The sequence below is a fragment of the Oncorhynchus mykiss genome, chromosome 25 (assembly GCF_013265735.2).
Source record: "Oncorhynchus mykiss isolate Arlee chromosome 25, USDA_OmykA_1.1, whole genome shotgun sequence".
NCBI classification, from domain to species: domain Eukaryota; kingdom Metazoa; phylum Chordata; class Actinopteri; order Salmoniformes; family Salmonidae; genus Oncorhynchus; species Oncorhynchus mykiss.
In genome coordinates, this window is record NC_048589.1 from 16,266,139 (window position 1) to 16,284,661 (window position 18,523).

Here is an 18,523-nt window from a genome sequence, read left to right on the forward strand (position 1 = left end):
TCGGCTTCATACACTGAGCATACGAAACATTAGTATTTTAATAGGCTTCATACACTGAGCATATGAAACATTAGTATTTTATTAGGCTTCATACACTGAGCATATGAAACATTAGTATTTTAATCGGCTTCATACACTGAGCATATGAAACATTAGTATTTTAATAGGCTTCATACACTGAGCATACGAAACATTAGTATTTTATTAGGCTTCATACACTGAGCATATGAAACATTAGTATTTTAATCGGCTTCATACACTGAGCATATGAAACATTAGTATTTTAATCGGCTTCATACACTGAGCATATGAAACATTAGTATTTTATTAGGCTTCATACACTGAGCATATGAAACATTAGTATTTTATTAGGCTTCATACACTGATCATATGAAACATTAGTATTTTAATCGGCTTCATACACTGAGCATATGAAACATTAGTATTTTATTAGGCTTCATACACTGAGCATACGAAACATTAGTATTTTATTAGGCTTCATACACTGAGCTAATGAAACATTAGTATTTTATTAGGCTTCATACACTGAGCTAATGAAACATTAGTATTTTATTAGGCTTCATACACTGAGCTAATGAAACATTAGTATTTTATTAGGCTTCATACACTGAGCTAATGAAACATTAGTATTTTATTAGGCTCCATACACTGAGCATACGAAACATTAGTATTTTATTAGGCTTCATACACTGAGCTAATGAAACATTAGTATTTTATTAGGCTTCATACACTGAGCTAATGAAACATTAGTATTTTAATCGGCTTCATACACTGAGCATATGAAACATTAGTATTTTAATAGGCTTCATACACTGATCATATGAAACATTAGTATTTTAATCGGCTTCATACACTGAGCATACGAAACATTAGTATTTTATTAGGCTTCATACACTGAGCATATGAAACATTAGTATTTTAATCGGCTTCATACACTGAGCATATGAAACATTAGTATTTTAATCGGCTTCATACACTGAGCATACGAAACATTAGTATTTTAATAGGCTTCATACACTGAGCATATGAAACATTAGTATTTTATTAGGCTTCATACACTGAGCATATGAAACATTAGTATTTTATTAGGCTTCATACACTGAGCATACGAAACATTAGTATTTTAATAGGCTTCATACACTGAGCATATGAAACATTAGTATTTTAATAGGCTTCATACACTGAGCATATGAAACATTAGTATTTTAATAGGCTTCATACACTGAGCATATGAAACATTAGTATTTTATTAGGCTTCATACACTGAGCATACGAAACATTAGTATTTTAATAGGCTTCATACACTGAGCATATGAAACATTAGTATTTTAATCGGCTTCATACACTGAGCATATGAAACATTAGTATTTTAATCGGCTTCATACACTGAGCATACGAAACATTAGTATTTTAATAGGCTTCATACACTGAGCATATGAAACATTAGTATTTTATTAGGCTTCATACACTGAGCATATGAAACATTAGTATTTTAATCGGCTTCATACACTGAGCATATGAAACATTAGTATTTTAATAGGCTTCATACACTGAGCATACGAAACATTAGTATTTTATTAGGCTTCATACACTGAGCATATGAAACATTAGTATTTTAATCGGCTTCATACACTGAGCATATGAAACATTAGTATTTTAATCGGCTTCATACACTGAGCATATGAAACATTAGTATTTTATTAGGCTTCATACACTGAGCATATGAAACATTAGTATTTTATTAGGCTTCATACACTGATCATATGAAACATTAGTATTTTAATCGGCTTCATACACTGAGCATATGAAACATTAGTATTTTATTAGGCTTCATACACTGAGCATACGAAACATTAGTATTTTATTAGGCTTCATACACTGAGCTAATGAAACATTAGTATTTTATTAGGCTTCATACACTGAGCTAATGAAACATTAGTATTTTATTAGGCTTCATACACTGAGCTAATGAAACATTAGTATTTTATTAGGCTTCATACACTGAGCTAATGAAACATTAGTATTTTATTAGGCTCAGTACACTGAGCATACGAAACATTAGTATTTTATTAGGCTTCATACACTGAGCTAATGAAACATTAGTATTTTATTAGGCTTCATACACTGAGCTAATGAAACATTAGTATTTTAATCGGCTTCATACACTGAGCATATGAAACATTAGTATTTTAATAGGCTTCATACACTGATCATATGAAACATTAGTATTTTAATCGGCTTCATACACTGAGCATATGAAACATTAGCATTTTAATCGGCTTCATACACTGAGCATATGAAACATTAGTATTTTAATAGGCTTCATACACTGAGCATATGAAACATTAGTATTTTATTAGGCTCCATACACTGAGCATATGAAACATTAGTATTTTATTAGGCTTCATACACTGAGCATATGAAACATTAGTATTTTATTAGGCTTCATACACTGAGCATATGAAACATTAGTATTTTAATCGGCTTCATACACTAAGCATATGAAACATTAGTATTTTATTAGGCTTCATACACTGAGCATATGAAACATTAGTATTTTATTAGGCTCCATACACTGAGCTAATGAAACATTAGTATTTTATTAGGCTTCATACACTGAGCTAATGAAACATTAGTATTTTATTAGGCTCCATACACTGAGCATACGAAACATTAGTATTTTATTAGGCTTCATACACTGAGCTAATGAAACATTAGTATTTTATTAGGCTTCATACACTGAGCTAATGAAACATTAGTATTTTAATCGGCTTCATACACTGAGCATATGAAACATTAGTATTTTAATAGGCTTCATACACTGATCATATGAAACATTAGTATTTTAATCGGCTTCATACACTGAGCATATGAAACATTAGCATTTTAATCGGCTTCATACACTGAGCATATGAAACATTAGTATTTTAATAGGCTTCATACACTGAGCATATGAAACATTAGTATTTTATTAGGCTTCATACACTGAGCATATGAAACATTAGTATTTTATTAGGCTTCATACACTGAGCATATGAAACATTAGTATTTTAATCGGCTTCATACACTGAGCATATGAAACATTAGTATTTTATTAGGCTTCATACACTGAGCATATGAAACATTAGTATTTTATTAGGCTTCATACACTGAGCATATGAAACATTAGTATTTTAACCGGCTTCATACACTGAGCATACGAAACATTAGTATTTTATTAGGCTTCATACACTGAGCATATGAAACATTAGTATTTTAATCGGCTTCATACACTGAGCATATGAAACATTAGTATTTTAATCGGCTTCATACACTGAGCATACGAAACATTAGTATTTTATTAGGCTTCATACACTGAGCATATGAAACATTAGTATTTTAATCGGCTTCATACACTGAGCATATGAAACATTAGTATTTTATTAGGCTTCATACACTGAGCATATGAAACATTAGTATTTTATTAGGCTTCATACACTGAGCATACGAAACATTAGTATTTTATTAGGCTTCATACACTGAGCATATGAAACATTAGTATTTTATTAGGCTTCATACACTGAGCATATGAAACATTAGTATTTTATTAGGCTTCATACACTGAGCATATGAAACATTAGTATTTTAATAGGCTTCATACACTGAGCATATGAAACATTAGTATTTTAATAGGCTTCATACACTGAGCATATGAAACATTAGTATTTTAATAGGCTTCATACACTGAGCATATGAAACATTAGTATTTTATTAGGCTTCATACACTGAGCATATGAAACATTAGTATTTTATTAGGCTTCATACACTGAGCATATGAAACATTAGTATTTTAATCCGCTTCATACACTGAGCATACGAAACATTAGTATTTTATTAGGCTTCATACACTGAGCATACGAAACATTAGTATTTTATTAGGCTTCATACACTGAGCATATGAAACATTAGTATTTTATTAGGCTTCATACACTGATCATATGAAACATTAGTATTTTATTAGGCTTCATACACTGAGCATATGAAACATTAGTATTTTATTAGGCTTCATACACTGAGCATATGAAACATTAGTATTTTATTAGGCTTCATACACTGAGCATACGAAACATTAGTATTTTATTAGGCTTCATACACTGAGCATATGAAACATTAGTATTTTATTAGGCTTCATACACTGAGCATATGAAACATTAGTATTTTATTAGGCTTCATACACTGAGCTAATGAAACATTAGCATTTTATTAGGCTTCATACACTGAGCTAATGAAACATTAGCATTTTAATCGGCTTCATACACTGAGCATACGAAACATTAGGAACACCTTATTGAGTTACACCCTGTTTTTGCCCTCAGAACAGCCTAAATTGGGGCATGAACTCTGGAAACTATTAGTGAAAAATCAAACAGCGTGGCAGTTTTTGGCGCACTCCAACCGTTACGCCTGGCACCTACTACCATACCCCTTTCAAAGGTACTTAAATCTTTTGTCTTGCCCATTCACCCTCTGAATGACACACATGCACAATCCATGTCTCAATTGTCTCAAAGGTTAAATAAGGATTTTTAAGCCGTCTCCTCCACTTCATCTACACTGATTTTTAAGTGGATTTAACAGGTGACCAATAAGGGATCATAGCTTTCACCTGGTCAGTCTTTCATGGATAGAGCAGGTGTTCATAATGTTTTGTACACTCAGTGTGTGTTTGTATTTTATATTCATACCGTTGCCTATTCGATCTGGCTAATAGCATTGAACTACGGTACTGCACCAAATTCATGTAAAAAAAACATCTGAGGTTCAGAACCGCATCTTGACTGTTATCCAGATTAGTGACCAGAAAGCACTCGTATCAGTCTGCTACAGATGCATCTTTACCAGAACAATGGGGTACCTGCCACTTTTTTTCATTGATCATTTTCATAATTCACATGTGTTTGTAACATCACACTGCCTTAATAATTAAGGGATGAAGACTTAACATTCTGGTCACTGTATTATTTGTGAGGAAGAAAGGCTACAGATGGACCATGCTTTCTGTCCGATCCTGCTCTGGACTCCAGAGAAATGACATGATATCCCTAGTTGATATTGGCCGCAAACATGAATTACATTCAGCTCAAAATGCAGGTGTAAAACAGTCTTTATCTTGCTTTTTGAAAATGCATCACCGTTAGCTATAATGACAGGCTACATTTGCGCAGAGATTGTTTGCTTGTGCGGTGATTGTGAGGTTTGAACCACTCTTTTTTGGGGGGGGGGGGGTTGTGGGTCAAGTTTGAGAACCACTTCTCTAATCAATTAAGCCTGGTGCATTTTATTTGGTTTTACAGGAGCCTATCATACAAACACAATGTCATTCGAGTCATCCATTATCTGTAAATAATGCTGATGTAATCTGACCTTCTTCCCGATCTCTCTCAGGCGGGAAGTGATGGCGAGAGCATCGGAAACTGTCCGTTCTCACAGAGACTCTTCATGATCCTGTGGCTAAAGGGAGTGGTCTTCAACGTCACCACAGTGGACCTGAAGAGGTGAGGGAGAATGCACACCACCACGTTACACTAGCCTTCTCGCTCACTCCACCACCACATCACGCTAGCTAGCTCATTTCCCCCAGAAGAGGTCAGCCTTCTACACTTCCTCTGCTCCTGGAGAGCCAGGGGAATGTTCTCTCTCTCTCTCTCTCTCGCTGTCTCTGTCTCTCAGAGCTTTTCTGGGCTCTCCACTAACACTCTGATCCAACCCCACCTCAAACATTTTCACCACCCTTATGGCTTATTTGTTTTTCCCATGACCTTTCCTAACCTGGAGAAATCTGGAAAATAAACAAGCTGCATTCGAGAGACGCTGTTTGAGGTTGTGCTCACTTCCTCCCTAGATTTGGGGGTAAATTGTATTTTTCTTACTCTAAAATCAAAGCAGAATCTAAAAGGACCGGCTTCCCCTCCCAAAGTCATTTGAAGTCGATTTAGTCTTGGCTGAAAGTGCAGTAAAAGTTCTTGTCCATGTTCTGTAGAAGGCTGCCTGGCAACTCCTTGCCCAACCATTATATTCCTCAATGCATCATCTGAACACTTCCTGATTTGTTTTTCCTCTTTCCAGGCCAGGGCTATTGCAATACAGTATGTGTGATTATTTTCAGATATAGTAATGGACTTGATTTCCATGGGCCTTTTTAAATCATTGACTGACAGTATAGTATACAGGAGGCTCTGATGAAGTGTTTTAGAGGGTATAGCTCAGCCATGCAGATACGTATGCATCGCTTAGCATCTCTTCTCCTGAGAAATCTCAAACACTGCTACCTCTGCCAGGGTTGGACCTGTGGGTAATCTAGAGTTGGAAACAAAACAAGACTGGGTAGTACACAGAGCAACCTTCTCTTTTTTACATTTGGAAGCACAGGGAAGTTGTCTTTGGCTATCTGTGAATGTATTTGCATATGTATCTATAACTGTGTGAGGGTGTGTACGACGAGACGAGCTTCCAGAGGTCTTGTAAAAGGCAGTGGAGGATGTCCGCCCACTTAAGTGTCTGTTTTCCCCTCTTTTGTCAAACATGTCTTTGTTCAGTTCTGACCACCATACTGCTTTTACCTTTTTTTTAAGTAGTGTGTTCACGCTCCAGTCAACAGAACGAGGCAAAGTACTGCACAAATGTATTTCATCCTGTTGTATGGAACTCGAGGACGGTACATTTTCTAACCTTTAATGTTATGACCTTGCTTTGGAAAACTGTTCAAAAAGCCCCTTTGGCTGAATTTGAGTAACATTTTAGTTATCTTTTTGAGAGTACACTTACCCCCTCCCACTGTTCCTTAATGTTGCCATGGGGTGAGGGTGCTTCCTGTGCTCATGCCAAAGGATTGAGGTCACTTCCTGTTTTGGTGCCCCTGTGACTAGTTGGTCTTAAGAGTCTGTTTCACAGCTCCCCTTGTAGGGAGACCGTAACCGCTGTTCTCTGCACATACCATTGGCCTGCATGTGACGCGGTCTCTATGGCTAGATTAGTGGTTGGCTGTTCTCTGCATCAAAGTTCATTTGCGCCTCACTTTTTTTTTGTAAATTTTGCTCTGACATGACAAACCCTGATAACTAACTAGCAGACACAAAAAAAATGTTACAATTTACTTTGTAATTGTCTTTTTTTTGTGGCTGATTATGGAACATGACTCGGTGCTCCGTGCTGTTGATTGGTCATTCATCACTCACTCATTATGTTCTGTGTGTTCTTCATCTCACCTCCCAGAGACATCTGGAACAAACAAAAAAAATCACTGTGGACAGAAGAATGCACAAGGACATGCGCATACATGACCCTGTTGAAAATAAAGTCCAACCCAGGGTGTGTGAGGGGGAGGACTGTGGAAGGCCAGAGTGGTCTGGAACCGTCTAGCATGGGACAGGGATTTGTGTCCTGTCTATTGGCCACAGCCCCCTCCACTGATCTGCAATAGAACTGGGCCCTGGGAGACACAGAATAACATTTTAATGATTGTTGATGATTTAAAAGAGTAGATAGACTAGATGGATTATAGGGATATAAAATGATAGAATAGTGAGTAATCTGTGATGGCTCAGTGAGTATAGAACTTTATTATCCCTAGGGGAAACTTGGTTTTTGCAGTGAAGTCATCTGTACAAACAAGACAGACATTTCAACAACATCAAGGAGAGGGAAAGGGGGATACCTTGTCAGTTGTACAACTGTATGCATTCAACTGAAATGTGTCTACCACATTTAACCCAACACCTCTGAATCAGCTGCCTTAATCGACATCCACGTCATTGGCCCCTGGGGAACAGTGGGTTAATTGCCTTGCTCAGGGGCAGAATGACCGATTTTTACCTCTAGGATTCGATCCGAGCAATCTTTTGGTTACTGACCCAACGCTCCTACCTGCCAGGCTATCTCTTAACACAGTATAAGATAATCATTTGGTTGATTGGAATATTTACCAGTGCGTTGTGACATGCCCACTAAATCCCCTCTCTTCTCTGCTCCCTAGGAAGCCTGCAGACCTCCAGAACCTGGCCCCAGGCACACACCCTCCTTTCATCACCTTCAATGGGGAGGTCAAAACCGACGTCAACAAGATCGAGGAGTTCCTAGAGGATGTCCTCAGCCCACCCAAGTGAGTCGTCTGGTCTGGTTGGCAACAGCATTTCACACCCACCAGGCACTTCACATCAGACTGCCTCCACGAGTAGATACCTACGATACAGTATACACTCTGATTGTCAGATCTAACCAGGTGGATCATCGGTTTTGTGTGTGTAGGTTCACCAAGCTTGGCACCAGACACCCTGAGTCCAACACAGCTGGGATGGACATCTTTGCCAAGTTCTCAGCCTTCATCAAGAACTCCAAACCAGATGCCAACGAGGGTGAGCTTTCCATCCCTACACGATAGATAGATGTATGTGTATATATCTATAACACACACACATTTTAGTTCCAGGTTACTACTCAGAAGTCAGTGAAGAAGCAATACTTAGAAATGGAGTTACACTGGTGGTGCAGGAAGAGTTCTGTGGTTGCTAAGCGACAGTGGTAGCCTGAGGTGATTGGTGGCTGGGTGAGAGTGGGGGTCTGACATGGGAACACAGGGCTTTTGTTCTCTGGGGTGGCCTCTCTGTCCCCAGGCCCATTCCTTCCCCTGTCCCCCATGTCACCTGGCTGGGCTCTCTTTAAAAAAAAAAAAAAACATCCAAACAGCCTGGTAAAAACAACCGAGAGAGATGGACGTGAGCTCAAAGCACCTCTCTTCCCTATCATATTGTGTTGTGACCATGGGAAGACATGATTTGGACACGACAACAGGTGACTGACTGTATACTGTAGCTTTGCCTCGGTCCAATTGGCTAATGTTTCTCTGTCTGTATGCTATGTTAATCTGGGGTCAGCTGTTTTATGACATGAACTGATACTGTATCTTGGATGGTATGGTTTCTATTCTCCACCCTGCTGTAATATTGACCCATCGTGATGGTTGGCTTTGAATTCCTTCTGGGCTATGTCAACACCACTGCTGACAGTCCTATCTGAATGATAAGCATGCCCTGTTTATAAGACTTTAACATGTAAAACGCATGCCTCGTCACACTCTCTCCAACTGGCTACATACTCTACAAACAAATGAAATCAGTAGAATTTGCTCAATAAACCAGAGTCCAACCCCTGCTATCTATGTTGGCTGAGTGGACCATGCCTTATTTGGCGTCTCGAAGAAAATGCTAAAAACTGTCAGTGAGGAATGTCTGTGAAAGTACTTATCGGCAGCTCTAGTTCTGCCATCTTGCTATGAAATGCTGCCCTCTGCTGTGGGTTTCCTGTAGTGTCTGTTTGGGAAGGGGTCCAGAATATTCAACACAATGCAGGCAGGCTGGTTTGTGAATGCTATAATGCAGTTGACAGTTGTTGCGATAGTGTAATGAGAGATGATGAATGTTCCTTTTTGTGCTGTAGGTCTGGAGCGTGGGCTGTTGAAGACCCTGCAGAAGCTGGATGAGTACCTGCGTTCCCCACTGCCTGACGAGATTGACCACAACAGCATCGAGGACATCAAAATCTCCACTCGCAAGTTCCTGGACGGTGACGAGATGACACTGGCTGACTGCAACCTCCTGCCCAAGCTGCACATCGTCAAGGTGAGACTGAGGGTATCAAAACAGGATATTCTACACACATTAGCAGAGTCCATGTAGTCCATGAGCCAGACCCCCAAATTTGGGCCTTTGGGCTCACTTGGGGTTACAATGTCTCATAGTGAGTTCTTTGAGTTGGAAAATGTCTGGTAGTCGTTGCGAGAAGTGGAGCTTTCTCCGGTTATCACTTTCTTCCCTCCTTCCCATTAGTTTTTTCCCTATTACTGAAGTATTTGGTTACGTGTACCCTTTTTATAACCATGTGCAATTGGAAAGTTTTGATTCACAACTATTCATCAGAACAATTTTTCTGAATGTTCAGGTCAACAGAACTTTGACCTCTGGAATGACCAGTATACATTGCTTTAAAAAGGAAACCCTGATACATTGTTTGACAAGTGATTCTGGAAATATAACCAACTTTGAAAGCCACAGCTGCAACTATTTAAAAATCACCCATATTATGCCACTGAGAGAATAATTTAAGGTTAGCCATAGAATTCCATGTAGTGGGGCAGCTATGTTTTTGTATTGTAACTTTGGTGATAGAGGCACACGCCTGCATTAAATATTATTGTAGTATGCCCAATATCTTAAGTTCATAGTGATGTAGAATATATAACCAAATGACCCAGGAGTGTGTGTGAGCGCGCTGAGAGCTGTTGCCAGAGAATGTATGATAATTTTGCTTAGATAAGCTGCCTCCAATGTCGTTTTAGAGAATTTTGGCAGTACGTCCACCCGGCCTCACAACTGCAGACCACGTGCAACCACGGGCAAGACATGACTTTGGGAAACTGCACTGCTGTCATACATACTGCCACATCGTCACCCCAAATCAATTTTTATTTGTCACATGCGCCGAATACAGCCTGTGTAAACCTTACTGTGTAATGCTTACTTACAGAATTGGTTAGGAGCCCGTCAAAGGGCCGCCATCTCCTCCGGCGCCGTTATTCCCCAAGTCAGCCTGACCGACTATTATAGTGATCACTTATCAAAGCTACCTTTTGCTGATAAGGTAGCCCAATGCTGGAATGCTGCTGTTTGCAAAACATCTTATGTATGGGTATCTTGGTAGCATATGCCATTCTGCGACCAAGTCATGTTGTACCACTCTTGGCCTGTAGAGGGACATGTTCTCTAGATGTTTGTTCTGAGACTAACTCACTTCATCAATGTCCACCTCCCATCCACAGGTGGTGACCAAGAAGTACAGAGGCTTTGACATTCCCAAGGACATGACGGGCATCTGGCAGTACCTGCAGAATGTCTATACGCGTGAGGAGTTCACCAACACCTGCCCCAGCGACAAAGAGATTGAGATCGCCTACCAAGACGTGGCCAAGAGGCTGGTCAAATAGGGCTACTCCATGCCACCCCCCCGCCCCCCCCCCCCCCCCCCCCCCCCCCCCCAGCACTGGGACTGGTTCAGACACGAGACAGAACTACCTTTCCTTCGCTCATTTAAAGCAAACCTAATGCATAAATATCTGTTCCTTCCGTTCCCTTTTTATTTTTGGGAAGATTTCTTGAGTACATGAATCTCAAAGGTCCGTTGGTTATTGCTTTTTTGTTTTCTTTTTGTTATGATTGTTTCGAGGCGTCTGACTGGCGAGTTGGTCGAGCTACCTGCCAGATTGGATGCATGCTAGTGTGTATCCGAGCTTATCAGTTTTGGAGGGCCATCGATACACACACACACTATAAAGTGGCCTTCCGGCTGACCCTCTGTTTCCACAAGGGAATATGGTCACAAGCGGTTGTTTTCTGTTGTCTGTTCAATATTGATTTGCATTACATGCTTGCTATGAAAGTAACCATTACAAGACTGATTTTGTGTGTTGGCTAAGGATTTGGTTTAAACGGTGTTGAAAGCTTCAGTGTTTTTGGCTCTAGAGAGTAAATGAGGGCAGGTTTTACTACATGTACTGCATTAGACGCTAGGCCAAACCACAGTTGACATATCAGCGCGATATGCTTAATTTTATTGTTGCGTTGCTTGAGTCAATTGGTATAACTATAATACAGGTAAGGCTACCTGTTGTCCACGCTCTGATACCATTTACTCCATAACCTTGTATGTGGACACAGTCGGCTCAGATGTGCCAGGTCCTTAGATTAGATGTTTTCAGCTCAGAACAAGGGAACTTAAGATGTGTGAAATATTAGATGCTATGTAGCAAACAAAACCAACCATTTTTAGACTTGTATGGGAATACAAACTGTCCTTCATCACTGCATTGCCTCATATCACTGCTCCATATAGACACTGACACTCTTGGCAGTAATGCTCAATTTGCCCAAAATGAACATGGTTTTTTTCGCTCTCTGCTGTACAGTACGAAGGGAAATCTTTAGCTTGTGTTGTGCTGGCAGCAGTGGTAGTTTTATATTACACTTCAGCCACCGAAAAGGGGACATTTTATTCGGGTCTCACTGTGGATTGAATGACTCCTGTTATCTAAACAAGTGAAGTAACAAAAGCACACACTCGCCATCGTTCTCCTATCGCATACAGAAGATCCCCAATCAGCCATCAGAAAAGGTGACACTAAAGATATTTATGAGGATAGGCATCGGGGAGAGGAGACCGGTAATGTTATGACTGTCATTTAGGATTTCATTTTCTCATTATTTAGAATGCTTTCAAAGGTAGTGAGTTTATTCTGTCATAGTTTCAGAATGCTTTAGTGTGGATAAAGCAAAAATATGTTTTGTTTTTCTCCCCTGGTTTTGCTATCCTTTCAGACATTTGTTGTAATACAAATTTGATAAAAGGATTTGTAAATATTTGTTTTGATTATTCAGAGTTCAATGTGTAAATTGTATACATTCATTGGTTGGTTTGAATTGGGGGGAGGGGTGTAAGCCTTTTCTACCTGCTTGGGTTTTAGTACTAGAAGACATCTCCTCTGGCCTTATTTGTTTTCTCTTGCTCAGACTGTTTTCAAAAATCACTGCAATTACGACATGTGTATGTCAATTTCAGAAGAAAAGATCCAGGCTATGTCATGGCTTTTTTTTAAAACAATATTGACATTATTGAAATAAACCTATTATTGGCACTCTGGTTTGTGGGTGTGATTTGCCTGTGGGTTGTTCCAGATAAGAGGATCAATGAGTTTTAACCAGCTAACTGTCATAAAAATGCAAAAATAACCATATTTTTGAGGAATATAGAATTGGCATGCTATAATTTACTCATTAATCAACAACTCATATTCTAGACAAGCTTCCTAAATGAATCAGACAATCAAGAGATATTTAACTGCTTATAATAGTTAGCTGGCTAACTATATGATCCTGCTTTCTGGAACACCCCTCTGGGCTAATGACCTAGCGGCCTACAGTTACTGTGTATGTCCTTGTGCTATGTTCAGTGGTGTAAAAATACTTTAAAGTATTACTTAAGTTGTTTTTGGGGGTATCTGTACTTTACTATTTTATATTTTTGGACTACTTACTTCCTTACATTCCTAAAGAAAATATTGTGCTTTTTACTCCATAAATATTTAGTAGTCATTACATATTGAATGTTTAGCAGGACAGGAAAATGGTCCAATTCACACGCTTATCAAGAGAACACATGGTATATATATAAACATATATATATAAACAAGAAAATGGTGCCGTCTGCTTGGCTTAATATAAGGATTTTAAAATTATTTGTACTTTTACTGTTTGATACTTAAGTATATTTTTGCAATTATGTTAACTTTTTATACTTAAGTATAATTAGAACAAAAATAGTATTTTACTGGGTGACTTTTTACTTGTAGCTTTCTATTTAAAACGTATTTGGGATCGATGTCCCTTCCATGGTACGGTTGCGCTGATGTAGGCTAATGCGATTAGCATGAGGTTGTAAGTAACAAAACAATTTCCCAGGATGTAGACATATCTGATATTGGCAGAAAGATTAACAAGAATTTAAGCAAACTGCATTGTCCAATTTACAGTAGCTATTACAGTGAAATAATTCCATGCTATTGTTTGAGGAGTGCGTAATTTTGAACAAAGTTATTAATAAACATATTGGGGACATTTGGGCAGTCTTGATACATTTAACAGAAATGCAATGGTTGATTGGATGTCTAAAACCTTGCACATACACTGCTGCCATCTAGTGGACATCTAAATTGCACCTGGGCTGAAATAATACATTCATTTGACTTTCTCTTGCATTTCAAAGATGATGGTACAAAAAAAGAAATGTTTATTTTTTACCAGATCTATTGTGTGTTATTCTCCTACATTCCTTTCGCATTTCCACAAAGTTCAAAGTGTTTCCTTTCAAATGGTACCAAGAATATGCATATCCTTGCTTTAGGGCCTGAACTACAGGCAGTTAGATTTGGGTATGTCATTTTAGGCAAAAATTGAAAAAAAGGGTTGTATCCTTAAGAGGTTTTAAGGTATGTCTACTTTTTCCACCACTGGTCACAGTATGTGTTATTGATGGTAGACAGAGGAGCTGGACTAAGACCAGTTTCTTGTTTAACTAATTGACCTCTTCGTAGTTTTCACTATAGTGGAATGAATGTCCAACCCCTCCTTCCCCCCCTGAAGACGCCTTCAAAATCAGCCTCCAGCTTCAAGTTTTGGAGCCTGTCTGCTTCTTATTCTCTTCTGTTCCACTGCACAAACAAATCAATTCTACTCGCAGATAATTCCCAAAGTTGTGCAAGCAGGAAGACGTGTGGGGGCGTACAATTGGGTGCCCTCCAGATCATTCAAGTATTGTGTTTCACTCCCAGACATTCTCTTTTTTAACCGAATAGCATTGCCACACAGTCTCTCCTCATAACTCACACAGAGGAAATCCACCCAGACGTAAACAGATGGATGGACTGGAGCTGTGTGTGTGTCTGTCTGCCTGTGTCTCTGTCTGACTAAAACAAGGCTGGCTATCATTTAGAGTCAGACCACACATTCATTAGGGGGGAGGTTGGTATAGTGTATTAGGGTAATTGTGTCATTTGTGTGAGGGAGGGGTTGTTGTGTGTCCGAAATGTTAAGCCCGTGCTGTGTTCCAGTCCCTGCTCTGCTCCGGGTGAGAACAGGGAGGCAGGAACCAGAAGACCAACAGGGGGAGCCAGTCACCAAGATCTGCAATGGCCTTGTCTCCTGAGAGAAGATGGCATGTGTCTGGTTGCTTACTATATGGCCATATGAATAGTGTTAAATTATGTTTTTGAGCAAGTGGTTGAATTTTATTTTATTTTTTTACCAAACAATGTTAAATGCACTTAAGATAATTGTTCAGCCAATACCCTTGTTCTTTAGAACTGAATGTCTTGTTTATGTGTTTATCTGTTGTCACAAGAATCCAATAGAAAAAAATATAATTTCCCATATTTCACAATTCATGTCTGTTGGCATAGTGACTGACTGGTATCTCAGAGCACAGTAAGGTATTATTATCTACCTGGCATTAGACCTCGTCCAGGGCAGCGCCAGAGGTTTACACGTTCCACACAACACCCATTTATACAGCTAGATAAATATTTACCCTAGCAAAGTATCTCACTCAAAAATACATAGTGATGTCCCAACTGGGCTTTAAACCTGCAACCCTCTGGCTCCCTTAGCCCTAGAATGGGACATCGGGTTGCTGATGGGAAGGCAACATTAGGGGATAGCAGGCCATCTTAAAAACCTACACACTTCTCTATACTGAATAGAGTTGAATTATGTCGAGTCCAATTTACTTTGATAGAGCCAGACAGTCTAAAGTGGATTTATGCTGTCGTCTTGAAGAAACAAAATGCCATTCATAGTCATTATCTGGCCTTTCGCATCCCATGGCTCCTGATGAAGAACATGCTTATATTAGAGACTGGTGTTAAATTAACTTTTATGGACAAATATTATTTTCATGATCGTTTTTGCGCTGCCACTTTGACTGCCAAGAGCTGTTCACTGTTGATTTGTGCCACGGGCCGCAATACAAAGCACAGTGTTTAGCTTTCACTGTATAGGCCCAGGCTGTCCTGTTGAAAAATGTTAACGTACCCCTCACACGCACCTACCCACCCGAGACGCGAAAAGCGCCCGCTTCTGGCAAGGCGGGCACGCGGTGTGTTGTTGTTCTTGGAAGGCGACGGGGCAGAAACATTCCTCCCGGACTCCAGTTCTGTAAATCTCACAGCCCCATAATGCTTTCCATGCACTTTATCTGCGCCTTACATCTTCGGCAGCGTTGGCTTTATGGAGAAAATATTTTGGCATCCGACACGTCCCTATAGAAAAACACTGTGTCTGTGACTTGTTAGCGAAAGAAAAGCGCCGGGAGTTGGACATGTTGATCCTCCAGCAAGGTGTGTCTTTCTATCCGGCTTTATGAAAGTCACAAGCACAATGTATCGTGCTCCTATGACTTACGTATTCGTTTTTGGCTGTGTTAGAGGCCTTGTCTGTTTGCACAGGCCTACTGCTCTACAAGAAATACAGCCACAATCACCTTAAATAGCAGAGGTATAATCATTTCCCCTGGGGGGTTGCGGGTAGGCTATTTACTGTATGTCTCTCTGCTGTGCTGCTAAGATCTTCATATGAAGTGTTTTAAGTTTTAATTTGCATGTGTTTTGGTTTATATCAGAAGTCAATGTTTTATTATTGGGCTATCAGATGTTAGCTGCAGCTGACTGACTGGTTCCATGTTTCTTCTGATGGTTGACAGTTTCTGGCAATGTGATAGTGTCAGTGAGTTACTTTACAGGCCTGCAGTCTCCCATTGAGGACAATGTGCCAGTGGCTCAGCAACACATAGCACTGTAGATGTGATTGGGGTACAGCAGGCTGCCAACAGCATTAAAGAGCATGTACATACAAGGTCTGTGCCAGTTACCACACAGCTTATGGCATTGTGGCGCCGTGTCACCCCTCCATCCTCTTAACAGGGCGGTCTACGAATGGAAAGAGTTATATTCTATTCAGAGGAGCCGTTCCCCGTGTTCCCTGCAGTTAACCATGGCGGGTTTGTGTGCACACTGTTTGTTTGAGGGTTCATTAAGATGTGGGAGAGAGGGTAGGTTTCTCAGCAGGGCATGGGGGACTCTTGTGGAAGATAGGGAGTTGTGGTGGTCTCTTTGGGCTGCCCAGTGAGCTGGTCTGGTGTCACCCCCCTGGCCCCTTCACTCACACATTGTGGTGAGTGTGGCTCTGTGCTGGCCAGCCCCTCAGGCCCCACTAGAGGACACTGTACCACACCAAGCCTGGAGGGAACAGTTTTCCTGACCTGGCAGAAACTGGAGTCATGGCCTGAATCCCAACTCACCCACTTCCCGTTGCCCCTCGCCTCCCATTTGCGCATTCATGTACGCCATTTGCACAAGTGTCCCAAAGCTGAGGGAGTGAAAATGATTGAGGGTGTAGGGGCTAATTAGACTCTCAGCGACTTCAACCGAGGCTTCAGAGCGAGTTTGTGTAATTTCATACAAAATAATGGATAGGCGTGCCTAATTATGCCACATGCATTTGTTTATCTCTGATTGTGAGACTTGACACACGTTACTGAGGTTATTATATTGTAAAAACAACAGTGGTGATTTGTTTATTAGAATTTCATGCTTGTTTTATTATTTGAAAGTGGAACATGAATTGCATCCTTCAAGTCAGGAGTGTGTCCTGAGGTTGATGAGTTTAGTGACCCCATCGCCACTCCTCTGAGTTTCGTCAGCAACATATGAAAACAGAGGGCTCTCTGAGCGAGTTGGTAGGAGTGGGGGGGGGGGGGGGGGGGGGGGGGGGGGGGGGGGGGGGGGGGGGGGGGGGGGGGGTTGTGGTGGTTGGGATTCACCGATGGATAACTGCATACATGGAGTGTGTGTGAAAGTGGATGTGGTAAATAAGTGGGTGGATCAACAGATTTGTTGCTGCTCCAGGCGGTTTTTCGTGGCTGATTGGGCTGCACGACGAGTCTCCTAACCTGCTACGTTAGTTTTCCTAAACTGCTATGTAAACATTTAAGCTGAACCGCAATGCTCCGGGCTATGGCTGGTCTAATCAATAATGGAGAGCTGATGTTACACCCATCGCTGTTAAGCCACCCACTGATGTTACACCCATCGCTGTTGATCCACCCACTGATGTTACACCCATCGCTGTTACACACATAGCTGTTAAGCCACCCACTGATGTTACACCCATCACTGTTAGTCCACCCACTGATGTTACACCCATCGCTGTTAATCCACCCACTGATGTTACACCCATCGCTGTTAATCCACCCACTGATGTTACACCCATCGCTGTTAATCCACCCACTGATGTTACACCCATCGCTGTTAATCCACCCACTGATGTTACACCCATCGCTGTTAATCCACCCACTGGTGTTGCACCCATCGCTGTTAATCCGCCCACTGATGTTACACCCATCGCTGTTAATCCACCCACTGGTGTTACACCCATCGCTGTTAATCCACCCACTGGTGTTACACCCATCGCTGTTAATCCACCCACTGATGTTACACCCATCGCTGTTAATCTACCCACTTCTTTCGTAACACCCGCTTTCAGACACACACTCCAAGTATGCAGTTACTAGCCGATTAAAATCAACTCCACGATTTACGATGAAGTTGAGTGGCGACTAATGTGTGCGGCCTGGAGCGCTGACGTTCTATGTTATTTGGGTGCTGAAATCAGTAGTGTTTGATTAAAACTTAATTTTATGTGAAGTCGGACTCGAGTCCGTCTACACTAGTCGCCGCTCAACTCCATTGTAAATTGTGGAGTTGAGTTTAGTCGGCTAGCAGTTACCCATACTTAAGAAACTACCACTGGGAAACCTGCCATTGTTCTTATCTCCTCTACGGTCAGCACTTTTGTAGGAAGTTTGTGTA

The 18,523-nt window shown here is 40.5% G+C and overlaps 1 protein-coding gene across 1 annotated transcript in view; it reads left to right on the top strand.

Annotated features, from left to right (window-relative positions):
* LOC110505434 (chloride intracellular channel protein 4) overlaps nucleotides 1-12,740 on the top strand; it is a 34,595-nt gene extending 21,855 nt beyond the window's left edge. The window contains exons 2-7 of the mRNA XM_036962635.1: nucleotides 5,446-5,555; nucleotides 8,033-8,158; nucleotides 8,305-8,411; nucleotides 9,493-9,674; nucleotides 10,871-11,040; nucleotides 11,079-12,740. Coding sequence (XP_036818530.1) covers nucleotides 5,446-5,555; nucleotides 8,033-8,158; nucleotides 8,305-8,411; nucleotides 9,493-9,674; nucleotides 10,871-11,035 — 690 coding nt within the window. The 3' untranslated portion in view covers nucleotides 11,036-11,040; nucleotides 11,079-12,740. The remainder of the gene's footprint in view (nucleotides 1-5,445; nucleotides 5,556-8,032; nucleotides 8,159-8,304; nucleotides 8,412-9,492; nucleotides 9,675-10,870; nucleotides 11,041-11,078) is intronic.
* Nucleotides 12,741-18,523: the final 5,783 nt, after the last annotated feature.